Source organism: Schistocerca americana, chromosome X (genome assembly GCF_021461395.2).
Source record: "Schistocerca americana isolate TAMUIC-IGC-003095 chromosome X, iqSchAmer2.1, whole genome shotgun sequence".
NCBI classification, from domain to species: Eukaryota; Metazoa; Arthropoda; class Insecta; order Orthoptera; family Acrididae; genus Schistocerca; species Schistocerca americana.
In genome coordinates, this window is record NC_060130.1 from 105,418,635 (window position 1) to 105,437,749 (window position 19,115).

Here is a 19,115-nt window from a genome sequence, read left to right on the forward strand (position 1 = left end):
CTAATCTAGATGGTCAGATGCAGGTTTGAACCATCGTCCTCCGGAATGCAAGTAACTTATGCTGACCACTGCGCCACCTCAATCGGTCTGTGGGCCCAGAGGAGAGGTGGAAGAAGAAACAACCGGATGGACCACATGTGGACTGATCATAATCCCTGATCTGGGCCGCCATTGTTTGAGATGGATTTTAGTGTTAGGAATGAGGAGACTGTAGTTCAGATGCTTTGGGGAACTGCGAGCCTGGGTAGCGTAACTGACAAGTTGTTGGCACCCGATCTGGAATGAGGGACCCCAGCTGCCAAAAGTAAGCATGTCACAGGGTTAGTTGGAAAGGCTCTTGCAACAAGTCAAACCCAGCAGTGGTGTATCAAATGTAGTATCCTCAATGCTGAGGGTGATGCTGAACCACGCCAGACTCCTATAATCAAGACAGGACTGTATCAGTGCTTTGTGAAGATGCAGAAGAGTAATGCATTCTGCACCCCAGCTGGTGTTACACTGGCAGCAAAGTGTATTAAGACGCAGCCAGCACTTTTGCTTATGCTGGTGAAGATGGGGAATCCACTACAACTGAGCATCGAAAACCAGTCCTGAAAAGTGATACGTCTGCACCACAATGAGTAGTTGGTCACTGAGGTACACTTCTGGTTGTGGGTGAACAGTATGATGCTGAGAGAAGTGCATGACACGAGTCTTGGCGACTGAAAATGGGAAGCCATCAGTGATGGCCCGTGCCTGTGCCTTTTGTATCGCACCTTGCAGTCGACGTTTAGCCACACCCACACTAGAGCAGCAACAGTAGAGGCAAGAAGTCATCAGCATACAAGGAGGTTGATACTGGGACCCAACAGCTGCCGCTAAGACCATTGACGGCTACTAGGAGAGAGGGACACTCAGTACTGAGCCCCTGTGGGATCCCATTCTCTTACATTTGGGGGGGAGGGGGGGGGGGGGGGGGGGGGGGAAGAGTTACTGTAGGAAGCACTAATTTGAACCTGAAAAGTATGGTGTAACAACAAGTTGTGGATAACAATTGGGAGCAGACCCCAGAGACTCCACTCATATAAGGTAGAGAGAATGTGGTGTTGCCATGTGGTGTCAAGCCTTTTGCAGTCCGAAGAATATGGCTGTAAGGTGTTGATGTCAGACAAAACCTTTTCGGATGGCAGATTCCAGTTAAACCAGACTCAGTAGTGGAACAGCCTTGGTGTAAACCACCCTGGAATGGAGCCAGAAGACCCCAAGACTCAAGGAACCAACACAGCCACCATCTCGTCATGCATTCAAGCAACTTACAGGAAACATTGGCAAGACTAACTGGGCTATAGCTGTCCACCCTAAAGGGTGCTTACCCAGTTTCAGTACTGAGACGATGATGCTTTCTCACGACTGCAATGGAAACTCGCCCTCACTCCAGATGTGGTTAAAGATGCCAAGGTTATGACGCTAACAATACACCATTACGTGCTTGATCATTTGGTTGTGGATGTGATCTGGCTCTGCGGTTGTATGAAGGCAGCGGGCTAGGATGCTGACCAATTCCCAAATCGCTGAATGGAACATTGTACAGCTCCAGGTGGTGTGTGAAGAAGACAACTGCTTTCACTCCACCTGCTGTTTTATGACATAAAAGGCAGGTTGATAATTGTCAGACACAGCCTCTAACATAATACAGGAAAAAAATCTTCAGTGGCGGAGTCTGGCTCAATGTAGACAGCACCATGCGAGTTAATACCAGCAACACCTGCAGTTGTCTGGTATCTGTAGACACATCTGATCTTCGTCCAAACCTGTGAAGAGGTATGTGGTCCGACAGTTGAAATGTACCACTCTCAGCATTCTCACTTGTCTCGTTTTAGTAGGTGGTCAACCCAGGCACGAAGCCACTTAAAGGCAATGAGGTCCTCCTCCAATGGGTGCTGCTTGTGGCATTGGAGAGCCCGCCTACTACTTCTAATGATCCCTACGATTTCTGATGACCACCAAGCTACTGTCTTCCATAGGCATGGGCCCAAGGAAGAGGGGATCGCTAAATTAGCTGCTGAAAGAACAAATGTAGCTGTATTCTGGACTGCCTTATTGATATATCCATGCAGTGGGGAGCTAAGGGCAACAGTAGAGGCGAGTGCACCCTAGTCAGCACTGCCGAGAGCCTATTCGGGCAGGTGTGCATGGGAGAGATACTGAGGGAGGGTCAGGTAGATCGCGAAGTGGCCACTATCACACAGGTCGTCGTGGACTCTACAGTGGTTGGATGGGAGAAGACGAGTGCTGCAAATGAAAATGCCAATGCTTGAGGAAGTTCCATGAGCCACAATGAAGTATGTGGTGGCACCACTATGCCAGAGGCAAAGGTCAAGTTGTCCCAAATTACGTAGGATTAGGAAAGGTGCGGGAAGCTGAGAACCCAACACAAAAAATATCTTCCGAGACACTTCACCACTGCAAGGGAGGTAAACACTGCAGATGGTAATATCCTGAAATATTGGGGAGGGGGTTGTCATAGGGTTTCACATCGCATTGGTATACGACTACCTTTACCTTTTCAGGCAATGAATCTCCCTCAAAGGCCCAGATGAAGGCACTGGTAGAGACCCTACTGTCCTTTGGCTCCCTATGTACATGACAGTGTGCACCTTGTCACTCCAAGACAGGTGTTTTCAGTGTTTTTTATTCCGTAGTTAGGTCCTTTAATGGTGAATGTGAGATTATGAGGAACCATCATCCTTACAAAAGTTCAAGATATACCAACAGCACATGGGAACTAGCAATGATATAGTTATTAATAGCCAAAGGGAAGTTCATAATGGATGCTATTGAGAAGATCATATGATAAATTCTCCACAGTGCTGGAACCTGAAAGATTATGAAACAAGCTGTCTACACATTTTGAAACACCATTTCTCTGTTTCTGAAAATGTATGCAAACACATTAAAAATATTTTAAGGCAGTACATAGCACCTTCTTGCTTTAAACTTCATGTGCCAAATAATATCTGCAACTACTTTTCTCCATCAATAGAGCTGACTTTTTCACTATTTAAACAGTTCTCATTAGTAACATCATTCATTGATGCACATTCTTATTTATGCAGACTGTAGATTTTATCAGTCCAGATATTTTAAAATGAGAACAACTTTTTGTTTTCAGATATTTGGTGTGTCTTGTAGGGAAAGGAAAATACACAAAGCCATCATGCAATATAGTAACACTATTATGAAAACATATCAAACAATATAATAAAGATGATGATGAAACAAAAACCATAATATCCCTTACTATAGTATTACATGAGTGGGTGTGGCAAGAATTGACAACTTCGTATGTTAGACACTATCACCCCCCCCCCCCCTCCCCCTTCCTGTGCATGCACTGTGATCATAATATAATTATTATTTTAAGAAGTTTACACTTGGCACAGATCATCATCATCATCATCATCATCATCATCATCATCATCATCATCATCGGCCCACTCATAACATAGTTGACAGCTAATTTACACACTGACAAAAAACTCACCCATCGCAATTAGTCCATTAAGACAAAGTGGTTCATATAAAACCTGTTTAATCTTCATTGTCCTTATGAGAGTAAATTCTAGGTGGACAAAGGGCTAAAATCAGTTGCAGATTTAGTCTCACAAACAATAGTTTTGAATTTTCCTTGATGTTTTTAGGGAGATATTAAAAGTCTTTGAAACACATGAAATCAATTTTTTGCAATTTCTGTTACTGAGTCTCCCACAAAGGAAAGTAAGTAGTGATAATTTGTGGTGACCTTGTCTGTGTACACTATGACTCCTATTAGTCTCAGCTGTTATGGATCACCACTCCTTGCCAGTATTTCTTCAAAACACACGTGTGTGTGTGTGTGTGTGTGTGTGTGTGTGTGTGTGGGGGGGGGATGCAAATAACCTTATCTATAAAAATGTTTTAGTTTGACAGCACCCTACCAATATATTGGTATGTGCTATCTGCTTCACCCACAACTTATGACTATTCCACTTCACACCTACTCTTCTGCAGTGTTACTCTTAGGTATTTAAATATGACATTGACTCCAGATGTCAATTTTACGGCCAAAGCCAAACAAAGAAGCAGCTAAATATGGGAGAGCTCCCAATCAAAAAGGCTTACTTAAAAAAGCAGTAGCGCAATCAGTTCATCAATCACAAATTAACATTGCATGAGTACTGCACAGCAATATTTTGCCACCAGTATTCTAGTTTCAATCATTTCAGTTGCTTTTGTGTTTCCTAATACAAATTAACTGAGCAAGCAATAATCACTTTAACATCACAGTGTCTTTAAGATCATTACATAACCACTGTTTTGCCACCATTATCTTGGACGACGACGATGACACCACCACCACCACCACCACCACCACCACCACCACCACTTAACATGACTGAGTGGTGACAATGGAAGATTTTAAAAAATACCTTAAATCTTGAGGTTCCAATTATGTCTTCTAAAAATTCCAGGAGACCAGTTTCATTTTCAGTCATGCCCTTAGGTTTCATTAATGATATCTGTTCTACTTCACCCTGTCAAAAGCAAGAAAAACTGAAATTTAAAATTCAACTAAATTTTACAGACTTAACACTGAGTATAATTCGCAAGTGTCATTAACTGTGTTGTACAAATGGAGCTTCCTAAATATCTACGCTAACAAGCATTTAATTTCATTAGAGTTGACAGTTACTGATTAATAAATATAGAATAAGAACTAAAAATGACTGGATTAAACATCTCCAACGAAGTCACTGACAAGTAAAAATTTCTAATCAACGCATACTTTCCCCATATGTGATTTTACCGTATCAATTGCCACTGCTCCTAAATTATCAAAGAGTTACTTCATGAACATTTTGGTCAGGCGAAGTGAAAAACGCCCTATCCCCTAAGAAAGTAATAAAACTATTCAAAGCACTACCTAGAGAACTTACCTGAAGAATAAGGAAGCGATTATGATCCAGATCAATTCCATGCTCACGTAACAACTTAGATATAGCATTGAATTTGACACGGCGGTTATTTAGTGTGTAATAGGATGAATTATCCAGAAATGCTGTACGTCCAATACTGAATGAGGAGTTCTTTACAATCTCGTGCTGATAGTCTTTCTGAAAAATATTGACAACAATGCATAATTACAACAATGCATAATTATAACACACACACACACACACACACACTCAAACCATTTTAAACATTACGAAATATCAATTTTAGCTTTCACTCAGTTGAGACTGTAATGATTTTGGTGCCAAGCTATTTAAGTTTTATTACTTTGGTTCTCCAATGTTAGTGGATAAATATATTGCACTTTCATGTAGTTCCATGACCTAGAATGTGTACCCACAATAAAATTCCTAGGTTGATTACAAAATTAGCTTCTTAGCATTTGAAAATATGTTGAACGTTAATCTGACTGAAATCCATAAATGCCACCAAGAATATTAAAACACAGCAAAAATAGGGAGTGCATTTACCGTTATCACTTGAACAAAATGGACGACTACTGAACAGCTCTTTATGTCCTGGCGTGTCTCAGATTTGTGGATGAGAACAGAAACCTTCTTCGATCTTATCTTTGTAGAACGGTATCCAAAGACAAATAGTAGTGAGTCAATGACATTACTTTTACCACTTCCATTGGCACCCAAAATGGAATTGAAACACTGTAAAGAAACAAACATTACATAAGCTTACAAGAAACTACATTCATTCTAAAACCCAAAATGAGACAGCAAAATAATTTTACAAAGTACTTTGTTGAGAAAAAAGAAACAAATGTAAAACAGAACACAAAATCATCATAAGTCATCTTATACATTTCAGAGCATTAGTACATATAATTAGTTCCAAATATAAATATGTTACTAACATTACTAAGTGGGACAAAGGTTGACTATGTAAATGAACACATTTTTATTTCTTGTACGGCATCTTAGTAAATTTCATAAACTATGCATAGAAGCCACAAAACAGGCTTCAAAATTCTGCATCCTCTCACTACTACTTCCTCATTTCTGCTATCTTCACTTTCATGTAACAAATATGTAATTTTATCCCACATCATGTAAAACTGCTATCACTAATGCACAGTTTGTTCCCGTCACATATTACAAAAACACAAGTTTGTGTGTTTAATGGGTAATCTGTGTTACTTTTAATGTCTTCCCATATGTACCAACAAAAATTACTTTGTGACCGACAGATTGCAGTGGTGGAGGGGAGGCAGTGTAGACAATTGCAGCCAGCCACACTTCACTGCACATAACAGACAACACAATACTCCCACATCACTCACATCTAACTACATAATCACTTACATTAAGACAACATAGAAGGAGTGAAAGCTGCTATACTTGGGGTTAAAACAGAAGTAAAATACTTACAAAAAACATGGGTGAGCCAGTCACTTACAAAAAAAATGGGTGAGCCAGTCATCCTGTTAACACATTAAGAACATCCCCTTAATATTTGAGGAAACAACTGAGATAAATCACGAAACCTTAAAATTTTCACCCCATGTGTTGCAAATGTTTGAATGTTACTCAACACTTTCGCTGCGGCTGATAAGCATCACAACAAGCCACGAGCCAGTGCGGCTGACGCTTATAAGCGTCCGCGCTCACTGTCTGATTACTCAGTCTAGTTGCAGCGGCTAACCTAGCATCAAAGCGTGTAAACTTTCATTTTGCGTGGTCAGTTATCGAACGTATATTGTTCGTAATGGCAGCTAATGAAACAACACCTGGACGTTCCAATGTGAAAAGGAGCAGGAAAAGTGTTAAACTGACAGAGGAACAGTTACTTAGTGTACTAGACGACAGCGATTTTCTGTGTAGTGCGGGCGAGGCATACCACGGAGATTGTCATTTAGAGGCTGCAGAAGAATTGCCGAGTGATGATAGCGTGGAAGCAAAGCTTTTGAATCTGTTTCGTGACCATTCCCAATCTGACATTACGTAACACGACGATTGTGTGTAAATCAACGACGAAAAGAAGCCCGACCTGTCACACGGAGATAATCTAGGTGATTACTGGCATAAAGAACCACATAACATGCAAGCGCACAAACCTGGATACTTCTTGAACTGCTGTATAATTTCCCAAAGTAGCAAAAATGCGATAATATCGGGGAAATTCCAATTATCAAAGACAACTTCTTTTATTTCTTTTTGACATTGTATGATTTCTTTTTATGACGTGAAACTTTCTTTCACGAGCACTCAGAAAATGAAGTTTCCTTTTGTGTTAAGCCTACTTATTTCTTATTGCGTTGTAAAGTGTTCACTTCAGTTTTTTGCGAAAGAATTTGTTGTGCTAAATTTGTTTTAATAGCACGGCAATTGAAGTGATGGGGGACACGAGAGAAGCCTCCACGTAGGGTGTGTTTCACTTACTAATTTCTACACATCCGGGCGTCCCCTGGGCATCTATGATAAATGTAGACAGCTAATTCTCTCATACCAGGAGCAAACATGCTATTAAATTGACGACCTCTATCAGAGTCAATCTTAAAAATGCGCATTTGAAGTAAATATAATTTCAAATTAATCCAGTTTCCTTTTTTCCTTCTTAAGAATTTGCATTTTGGAATCCAAATTTTTCCTGAATGCAGTGGATTTCTTGTTTGTTTGAATTGTATTTTTTGTTACATTATTAACAAATCACGGACATCTGAATGACGCCTGTGCCCCCCTATAAGTGTCAGACAGCAAACAGACTTTAAAACATGACCACAATACAGTCGAAGCTTATTTGAAGTAATGCATCTAAGGTGTCATCATTAAGTCAGTATAGAACATGATCCTACAGATCTTACAAGGTCTTGACATCAGCATATAGCTCAGGTGTGCTTAGGAGCGTCGGCTCTGGGCGGTACCCATCCGCACGTTGACAGGCCACACTGGAGAGTTGCGCGCCTGCAGCGATATCGCAGTGAAAGTGTTAAGAGGGAATGTAATGGGTTTTGGTAAAAAAGATTTTTCAATAATATTATTTTCTTGATCTACACAGTTTCATTCACATTGTGTGTGAATTTTATTGTGATAGCAGCTTTTGAAATACCTTTAAATTGTTAAACTGATTAACTCTGCACTGGCAGCCACTCCCAACTTTTTTGACATTTTGAAACTGCTTGCTTCAGCAGAATTTGTCAGTGTGAAGGCTATTTCCTTTTCATATCTTTGGCTGACACCTACACTATGTGATGAAAAGTATCCAGACAGCTGGCTGAAAATGACTTACAAGTTCATGGTGTGCTCCATTGGTAATGCTGGAATTCAATATGGTGTTGGCCCACTCTTAGCCTTTATGACAATTTCCAGTCTCACAGGCCTATGTTCAATCAGGTGCTGGAAGGTTTCTTAGGAAACAACAGCCCATTCTTCACAGAGTGCTGCACTGAGGAGAAGTATCAATGTTGGTCAGTGAGGCCTGGCATGAAGTCAGGGTTCCGAAACATTTCAAAGGTGTTCTATAGGATTCACGTCAGGACTCTGTGCAGGCCAGCGCATTATGAGGATGTTACTGTCGTGCAACCGCTCTGCCACAGGCCGTACATTATGAACAGGTGCACAATCGTGTTTAAAGATACAACCCAATCCCTGAATTGCTCCTCAACAGTGGGAAACAAGAACATGCTTAAAACATCAATGCAGGCCTGCACTGTGACAGTGCCATGCAAAACAACAAGGGGTGCAAAGCCCCCCCTACACAAAAACCACGACCGCATTATAACACCACTGCCTCAGAATTTTAGTGTTGGCACTTCGCACGATGGCAGATGACGTTCACCGGGCATTCGCCATACCTACACCCTGCCATGGGATTGCCACATTGTGTACCGTGGTTAATTACTCCACACAACTTTTTCCACTGTTCAATCGTCCAATGTTTACACTCCTTACACCACGTGAGGTACCGTTTGGAATTTAGCAGCGTGATGTGTAGCTTATGAGCAGCAGCTCGACCATGAAATACAAGTTTTCTCACCTCCCACCTAACCGTCATAGTACTTGCAGTGGATCCTGAAGCAGTTTGGAATTCATGCGTGATGGTCTGGATAGTTATGCAAAACACCACTTTTTCCAAGTTCCCAAGCATGTTTCAGCACCTCTGTGCTGGGTTTCTGTTTTCTTTAATCTGTAATGTGAACATTTTTACTAAAAGATTGCAAAATTATGTGGATATTTAGTTTCAAACAACAATTAGTTTCTTTTTGTTAGTACTTTCACAATCGGTTTGCATGGTTTTTCTGGACCAATTGTGCATTATTTATTACAGTAGCTTGTCACCTGCAACAAAACGATGCTGATGAGAAATATTGTTGGGAGTTAACCTATCATTTTATGCTCTAAACATAATTTAGTTTGTTATATTTCATGTCTATATTTGTTTTTACTTAGGTTCGTGTGGCAAGCCCTTTTATTCTCAGCATCACGGTGAGGTGTTGTGAAGCATACGTAAACATAACATTATATTCATAAAGTAAGGCTGTAAGAGCACTTCGCGCTTTACCAATACACACTGTAATTGTGGTGGTTGTGTGTCCCACCCCAGTCAGTGTTCATTTGTTCACCAGTGCGTTTGGTGCCAAATTTGAATTTTGTTTACATCTCTCTCTCTCTCTCTCTCTTGAGAGACTGCTACTACCACCTAGCCCATCGGCCACACACATTACTAAAAAAATTTACACTTTTGATAACAGGAACCTGGAAAACAAAGGACTTAATCGACAGAATCAAGAACATACACATACCAGACAACAACCCTCATATCATTTGACATCACATCAATATACAGTTGTATTCCAATAAATGAAACAATCAACATCATCACACACATATTAAAACAACAAGAACACACACCTGACACACACATCAATGAAATAACAACCATACTCAAGACCATAACATCACAAAATTATTTTGTATTCAATAAAGAATTTTATTCTCAACATGAAGGACTGCCAATGGGATCACCAATTAGTAGCCTCCTAGCTAACATATTTGTGAACAACCGGGGGAACATGATCTTCAGACACATAATAAAACCAAAAAGCTACGAAGCTATATACTGGTACCGTTATGTCAATGACATAATATTCCTGATTGATGAACCACATACACACACAGAACAGCTACACAATGAAATAAATAACTTATACCCAAAAATTAACTTCACATTAAAAACAGACACTAACAACACACTACATTTTCTAGATCTCAATATACATAAAACAAACAACGCACACAACTTCACAATATCCAGGAAACTGACAACCACAAGCACCACCATTCACAGCCTATCAAATCACCCAATGACACATACGCAAGCAAACTTCAGATTCATGCTCCATAGATTAAACAGAATGAACACTGACTGGGCTCGGACATACAACCACCACAATTACAGTGTGTTTTGTTGAAGTGCGAAGTGCTCTTACAGCCTTATTTTATGAAAATACGTGTAATGATTGCATGGGCTTCACAACACTTTACCATGATGCTGAGAATAAAAGGGCTTGCCACACAAAAACCCAAGTAAAAACAAATATAGGCGTCAATATCATGACAAACTAAATTATGTTTAGAGAATAAAATGACAGGTAAAATCCCAACAAAATCTCACCAACATTGTTTGGTTGCAGATGACAAGCTACCTGAAATAAAAAACTGCACAAATGGTCCCGAAAAACCATGCAAACCGATTGTGAAGGTACTAACAAAAAGAAAAAGTTTGTTTGAACTAAATATCCACATAATTTTGTAAGCGTTTAGTAAAAATGTTCACAATACAGATTAAATAAAACAAACCCACTGCTTATGGCACAGAGGTGCTGAAACATGTTTGGAAACTTTGAAAAAACAGTTTTGCATAACTGGCAGCCCTTACATCCAACAACTTTAACTTCAAACATCGAAAAGACAAGGAGCTGCAAATCCAAATGATGAATAGAATGTATGGATAGATGTCTATTACACATTACGATCCTCTTCAACTGTCTGCAGTCTATCAGTCAACAGACGAGGTCAGCCTGTACGCTTTTGTGCTGTATGTGTCCCTTCACATTTTCACTTCACTACCACATCAGAAACAGTGGATCTAGGGATGTTTAGTTCCGCGGAGCACCCCATTCTGATTTCTCACGATGTCTAATGAGTACTGAGCCCACTGATATGGAGTACCTAGCAGTAGGGAGCAAAATCGTCCACAAATAATGAACATTATATGGGACTCCTCAACTAGATGAGATACTGTTTACGACTATGGCAAAGATGGTGTAACATTTGAATTACAGCCCTAAAGAACACAATTCTCCTGCTCAAAACGGTTCAACAGCATGTCACCAATTCAGTACCATAAAACATGGTTTGATAGGAAGGACCAAATAAAGATGGAGAGATTGCCATGTAAGCCCCATTGGTTGAGCTGCCCTATTATATCAAAAACCATACCTATACAACGCTGTTTACATAAGAAAGCCTGCGAAACGGCCAGCTCTAGCAACGTCAGGTTGTCAATGGTGGATCAAAATCTCCTGAATCTAGGAGGTGCCTGGTCTGTAACCTCCAGACCAGACAATGGTTAACTATTCGCTCCAAGGTCTTTCATACAGAGCTCGTTACAGAAACACTCCAAGAATTAATGGGAGTCAAGAGTACTTCCTTTTATGCTGATTGCAAGTTCTGCAGCATGCTGTATTGAATTTGTTGTGACCAGACACAATATCACGAACTGCAGACATTGCTGAACCCAGCTCCCACATAGAGAATGGGCAGTTGGAGGACTCTGAATCGTTAGACCTCAACTCCAATTCACCCCTTTCTATGGTGCCACAGTAACAACAGAACCCTGAATCCTGGCTGGCAGTGGCAGTAGTCAGCCCAAATTGTTCTGCTGTTGTATGCATAATGTCTCCAAGTGTTGTTTGGAGAGCCCCCCCCCCCCCCCCCCCCAATTCTATAATGCTGCTATAGGTAACTGACAGCCTTTACCAGAGATCTTCCTGGTGACTACCCATACTGTAGTACAACAAGTGGAATGATTGATGAGTCCAGGAACACTTGCCATGACCTTTTCTTGCTCTCTTTGATGATGTGTCAAGATTTTTCCCTAGCTAACTGACAGGTTTTCCATCACTAGGCAGCACTTAAACTGTCTCACAGCTGCATGCCTGACCTGGATGACTGAATGGCTCTCATCAATCCACTAAGGGACAGGTGGCCACCTAGAATGACGAGAGGACTCTAGGATGAAGAAGTCAGCGGCTTGGTGAATTACTCTTGTGACGTGGTCTGCCCACTCCTGGACACTGTCATGGCATTCAAACTCTGCCAGTTGGCTGAGCAGCATCCAAATGGCTCTGCTGATCATCCACTGTGACTGCATCCTTTCAGGGACACCTCCATCCAGTAGATGGATACAGAGTGGGAAATGGTCACTGAAATGAACATTATCACTGAACTGACTTCCTACTGAACCACATCCACAAGGGCTGAAGAGCAGAAAGAGGTCGACAGCTGAGAATGACCTCATAGCAGCACAGAAATGAGTGGGAGTGGCTGTGTTGAGGATGCAAAGCTTGTGAAACGGCACGAGGCTCTGCAAAAACCAAAGCCAGGGGTGAGTACAGGTCGAACCCCCCCAGTACATGAGGGGCATTAAAGTCTCCCAGTATGTAGAAGGGTCAGGGGAATTGTTCTGTAAGATCCATTAGAGCCTCAGCCAATTACATTGTGAAGAGGTAAATATGGAGAGCAAACAGTGATCCTGTGACACACACAAACATCAACTGCAACTGCTTGCAGGTCAGTAGCTAGGGGGAGGGGAGAGGAGAGAAGAGAAGTGGTGTACGTTATTGACAAAGTGACCCCACCCTTGGCCCTTTCCCCATCAGGTCATCTTTGCGATAGAATGTATAGCCCAATAGTACAGGGGCATCAGACACTTTAAATGCATTTCCTGCAAACACAAGCACAGGCGGCACTCCTTAGCAGTTAGATTTCCTCCACGTGCGTCCCAAACACATTAACGTTCCACTGCAATTATAAAGCCATCTACAAAGGGGTTACACTTCCACCATGTCTTCCTGCCATGGACAGGAGCCCCTAGTTTGTAGAGGCTGTACTGGGTTGAGATCTGTGGCCAGGTAGACATCAAGGTCCACTGGATTTTGTAAGTGAGTCTTGAGATATGTCAGACGAGGATGTCAACATCGTCCGACTGCTTGCTTCCAGTCTGCACTGGCAGCTGATTCTTTGTCTCAGACTGATTTTTTTGTCTAGGGAGGTTTCGGAGCCACAACTGTGGAGGTGGTAGCGACAGCACTGGAGTGTGGACCTGCCTCTGAACCTTTGGAAGAGCTAGGAGCTCCAGGACATTGTAACCATGTTCTTTGTACTAACTACCAGCACAAGCACACTGACAAACAGAAGTAGCGGTGCTACCACTAGCAACCTCCGTTTGTGTAGCAGCATTGGTCTTCTGAACTGGCTGTTTACAGACAGACACAAAGGAGGTAGTGAATGCCAGGATCTGCATGGCCTTATAGATTGTTTGGTCTCACCATATGAGATACGCTTAGTTGTTTTGATCTCCTGTACCTTCCTTTCTTCAATGAAGACACTGGTGTCCCTATTCCAGACAGGGTGATCCCAAGAATAGTGTACACACTTAGGAGAAGATGCAAAAACAACTATTCCATGGATGATCTAACCACATTTTCCAAAATTTCCCTTACAACCCAAGGTGATGTGCCCAAGCACTGGCATGTGAAACCGTACATAGGGTTTGAGAGAAGTCAGCAAAACGATTTCGATGTGATAAGATTACCTTCCACTATTTTCGTGATATTCTGCACATCAACTCCTTGGACCCACTTAACCTTCAGTTCTCCTCTGGGAATGTGTAACAGATCCCTACATGTCGCAACACCTTCGCTGTAATTCAACGTTGTGTGGAGCTCAGTTTCAATGGCATATTCCCCAAGGCATTTTGTTTTCTGTAGATTCATTGCCTACTGGGGATTAGATGTTTCAACCAACAGTGTTCCACTGCATAACCACTTGACTGATTTAAATGTCCCTGCAATGTATCCTAAACCCTTTAGAATGTAAAAAGTTAGGACTTTCTCAAAGCTTCCCTCTCCTCTTCTAACTATCAAAAATACATTCCGAGTTGCAGCATGTATGCTGTTTCTAAATACTGAACTATTAATCTGGTACCACACACCACAGATTTGGAATACGCACCAGGCGGCATGGATGTTTAAGACCCCTCGAGGTCTCTGCACCATCGCGCCGTAAGCCGTGGCGGCACGCGCCTCCTGGCCCACATTTAATGTGAGGACACCACAGTGAAACACATGGTCAAGCACCTGCCTCTCACTCATCCAGTGAGTCTAATTGTTGCGTGTGTCTTCACATATCGCCTCGACAACAAGACTGTATGTTTACCATTCTTTGTTTTCACTACTAGTGGACATCTTGGATTCGTTTTGTTGTCTCTGTCACCCCGTTGCTTTGTGTGTGTGTGTGTGTGTGTGTGTGTGTGTTTTTTTTTTTTTTTTTTTTTTTTTTTTAGGGCGCACAACGTCAATGGTCATTAGCGCCCTTACTACGTTAAGAATGCACCGCGAGGCATAAGTTTAAAACAACAACTAAAAGGGAAAACACGATAAAAGACAGACTGATAGGCAGAGGATTAAAAAACAGCATCATCAAATGTCCTTAGAGAGGTGTGTCAAATTGATAAAACGAAGGACACGAGCAGCTGCTCGTGGGTCATCTGCTAAAATGGCATCTAAAGTACATGGCAGGTTAAGATCGAGACACAGTGTGTTGAAATCTGGACAGGACATTAAAATGTGGCGGACCGTCAGCAATTGCCCACATGGGCAGAACGGCGCCGGCGCAGCCGTCAGCAGATGGCGATGGCTGAACCGGCAGTGTCCAATGCGTAACCGGGCCAAAACGACCTCCTCCCGCCGAGAAGGGCGGGAGGAGGACGTCCAAGCCGCGGGAAGAAGTTTCAAGGCCCGAAGCTTGTTGTCTGTAAGTGCAGCCCAATCGGCATGCCACAGCGATAAAATGCGCCGACAAATGACCCTGCTACAGTCTGAGGAAGGGACACAACAAGAAGCTGTCTGAGGCTGGAGGACCGCAGTCTTGGCCGCGGCATCTGCAGCTTCGTTCCCAGGGATACCGACATGGCCAGGGACCCACAGTCACTGAGGCTCTGGATGGCGCTCAGGGAATCGGAGCAGATGACATAAGCAGAATGTCGGTGGCGGCAGATGTAAAGAACAGCCTGGTAGAGGGCAAAGAGCTCAGCTGTGAAGACCGAACAATGGCCATGGAGCCGGTATTTGAAACTTTGTGCCCCGACAATAAAAGAACACCCGACCCCGTCATTGGTCTTTGAGCCATCTGTATAAATGAAGGTCCGATTGATGAACTTTGAACGAAGTTCAACAAAATGGGAGTGGTAGACCGAACCGGGGGTAACCTCTTTTGGGAGCGAGCTGAGGTCAAGGTGAACGCGGACCTGAGCCTGGAGCCAAGGTGGCGTGTGGCTCTCGCCCACTCGAAAGGTTGCAGGGACTGAAAAATTAAGGTGTTGAAGGAGGCGACGAAAGCGAACTCCAGGGGGTAGCAGGGCAGAGACATACAACCCGTATTGACGGTCAAGAGAGTCGTCAAAAAAGGAGCGATAAGACGGGTGGTCGGGCATTGACAGTAACCGACAAAGCAGTGTATCGCGCCGGTAGGTGAGTGGCAATTCGCCAGCGTCAGCATGAAGACTCTACGGGACTAGTATAAAACGCTCCGATCGCAAGTCGTAAACCCCGATGTTGTATGGAGTTGAGGCGGCTTAAGATGGATGGCCGTGCAGAGGAGTATACGAAGCTCCCATAATCCAGCTTGGAGCGGACGATCGACCGATATAGACGAAGCAGGATGGTTCGATCCGCTCCCCACGACATACCACTGAGAACACGGAGGACATTTAAAGAATGGGGACAACGGGCAGCCAAATATGACACATGTGGAGACCAGCTAAGTTTCCTGTCAAATGTAAGACCTAAAAATTTTGTTGTCTCCACGATTGGGAGAGCAACGGGACCGAGTCGTAAGGACAGTGGGAGAAACTCTGTGTAGTGCCAGAAGTTAATACAGACCGTCTTCTCAGCAGAAAAACGGAAGCCATTGGCGACACTCCAGTAGTAAAGACGATCTAGAGAACGCTGAAGACAGCGCTCCAGGACACGTGTACACCGCGCGCTGCAATAGATGGTAAAATCGTCCACAAAAAGGGAGCCTGATACATCAGCTGGGAGGCAATCCATTATTGGATTGATCGCGATGGCGAAGAGAGCGACGCTCAAAACTGCGCCCTGTGGCACCCCATTCTCCTGGCAAAAGGTGTGACAGGACAGAACCCACACATACCCTGAACCATCGATCCATTAAAAAAGAACGAATAAAAAGAGGGAGGCGACCGCGAAGGCCCCAAGTATGCATGGTGCGGAGAATGCCCGCCCTCCAACAGGCGTCGTAAGCCTTCTCCAAATCAAAGAACACAGCCGCGGTCGGGCGCTTCCGCAACAAGTTATTCATAATGAAGGTCGACAAGGTAACCAGATGGTCAACAGCAGAGCGGCGCCTACGAAATCCACATTGTACATTGGTAAGTAGGCGTCGAGACTCGAGCAGCCAAACCAATCGAGAGTTAACTATTCGCTCCATCACTTTACAGACACAGCTGGTAAGCGAGATGGGTCGATAACTGGAAGGCAAGTGCTTGTCCTTCCCCGGCTTAGGAATCGGGACAACAATAGACTCGCGCCAGCATGCGGGAACATGTCCCTCAATCCAGATGCGATTGTAAGTACGAAGAAGAAAACCTTTACCCTCAGGAGAAAGGTTCTTCAGCATCTGAAAAGGAATAGAATCAGGCCCTGGAGCGGAGGACCGTGATCGGCCAAGTGCGTTTTCGAGTTCCCGCATGGTGAATGGGGCATTATAACTTTCACGATTCGAGGAGCGGAAGTTAGGTGGCCTAGCCTCCTCTGCCTGTTTGCGGGGGAGGAAGGCAGGGTGGTAATGAGCGGAGCTCGAAACCTCTGCGAAAAAGCGGCCGAAGGCATTGGAGACATCCTCAGGGGCCACAAGGACGTCATTCGCGACCGTCAAGCCAGAAACTGGTGAGTGGACCTTAGTGCCAGATAGCCGGCGCAGGCCACCCCAGACAACAGAAGGAGGAGTAAAACTGTTGAAGGTGCTCGTGAAAGCAGCCCAGCTGGCTTTCTTGCTTTCTTTAATAATACGACGACACTGAGCACGTAATCGTTTATAATTGATACAATTCGCCACTGTAGGGTGGCGTTTAAAGGTGCGTAAAGCACGTCGACTAGCACGTAAAGCGTCTCTACATGCTGCAGTCCACCAGGGGACCAGGACGCGACGTGGAGAAGAAGTAGGGTGAGGGATGGAATATTTAGCAGCAGCGAGAATGACTTCCGTGAGGTGTGCGACCTGACGATCGCAGCTTGTGAAGGTTTGATCCTGAAAGGTCGCCCTGGAAGAGAAGAGCCCCCAGTCTGCCTTGGAGATGGTCCAACTAGAGGAGCATGGAGAGGGGGTATGCTGCAGGAGATGGATAACACACGGGAAGTGGTCGCTCGAATATGAATCAGAAAGTGCATACCACTCAAACCGGCGTGCAAGTTGGGGAGTACATATAGAAAGGTCTAAATGGGAATAGGTGTGAGATGTGTCCGAAAGAAAAGTAGGGGCGCCAGTATTGAGGCAGACAAGGTTGAGCTGGTTGAAAAGGTCTGCTAACAGGGAGCCCCTCGGGCAGGATGCTGGAGAGCCCCAAAGGGGGTGGTGGGCATTGAAGTCTCCAGTTAACAAAAATGGTGCAGGTAGCTGAGCAATAAGTTGCATCATGTCTGCCCTGGTAACGGCAGATGACGGTGGAGTGTAAACGGTACAAATGGAAAATGTAAAAGTGGGGAGAGTAATGCGGATGGCAACTGCCTGCAGGCCGGTGTGCAACGTGATGGGATCATAATAAATATCATCCCAGACCAGCAACATAACCCCTCCATGAGCCGGGATACCTACCACAGGGGGTAGGTCAAAACGCACAGAGGTGTAGTGTGCCAAGGCAATTTGATTGCATGGGCGTAGCTTCGTTTCCTGGAGGGCTACGACGAGCGGACGGTGCAAGCGGAGCAGCAACGTCAAGTTGGAGCGAATGCTGCGAATATTCCACTGAATAAGTGCCATCGTAAGAAAAGGAAGACAAAAGAAGGGGTCACCTCGAAGGCCGCGGAGGGCCTGGCTTCGAGCGAGCACTGCCGCCGCTATCAGTAGGCGGACAGTCTTCGTCCATTGGGTCTATAGGTTCATCAGCCATCTTGGGAAGATGGCCGGGAGGGGGAGCTTCCTCCGCCGGTGAATGGCCAGATGTTCGGCTACCAGCGGTGCGGCCAGGCAAAACGGATGACGGCCTGGGGCGGCAACCGCTGGGTGGCGCAGGAGAAGAAATGCGCCGTGGCGGAGAAGGAGAACTGTGCTTCCTAGGAGCCTTCTTGGCAGGACGTTTGGTGGAAGTACCGGTCGAAGGCTGGGAGGTCGAGGTACGTAGGAAGTCCGCACGGGACGGTTCCTTCTTAAAGGCTCGTGCATCTGACTTCTGGGTCTTCGTCTTGGCAGAGGCTGATGAAGGTGCTTGTGTCTGAGGGGTGGCGGGAGGAGGAGGAGACGTCGACCGGGCGATCTTAGCACTGGCCGAACGGACGACCGTGGTGCTGAAGGTCAGATCGCATGTCTGGGTTGCCACCTCCCTGGTAGTCCGAGGAGAGGCGAGGACAATACTGTATTTCCCCGCTGGGAGCAGCGTGGGCTTCCTACTAGCCAATAGCTTGCGAGCAGCCGAGGTGGACACTTTCTCTTTGACCTGAATTTCTTGGATACAGCGTTCTTCCTTATAGACAGGACAGTCGCGGGAGGATGCGGCATGGTCACCCTGACAGTTCACACAACGAGGAGACGGAGGTGGACAGTCACCCTCATGGGCAT

The 19,115-nt window shown here is 44.3% G+C and overlaps 1 protein-coding gene across 1 annotated transcript in view; it reads right to left on the reverse strand.

Annotated features, from left to right (window-relative positions):
- LOC124554672 (structural maintenance of chromosomes protein 4-like) overlaps positions 1–19,115 on the reverse strand; it is a 261,721-nt gene that overhangs the window by 210,495 nt on the left and 32,111 nt on the right. Inside the window, exons 2-4 of the mRNA XM_047128292.1 lie at positions 5,502–5,690; positions 4,956–5,132; positions 4,449–4,553 (exon numbers count right to left, since the gene is read on the reverse strand). Of these exons, the coding sequence (XP_046984248.1) occupies positions 4,449–4,553; positions 4,956–5,132; positions 5,502–5,690 (471 nt within the window). The remainder of the gene's footprint in view (positions 1–4,448; positions 4,554–4,955; positions 5,133–5,501; positions 5,691–19,115) is intronic.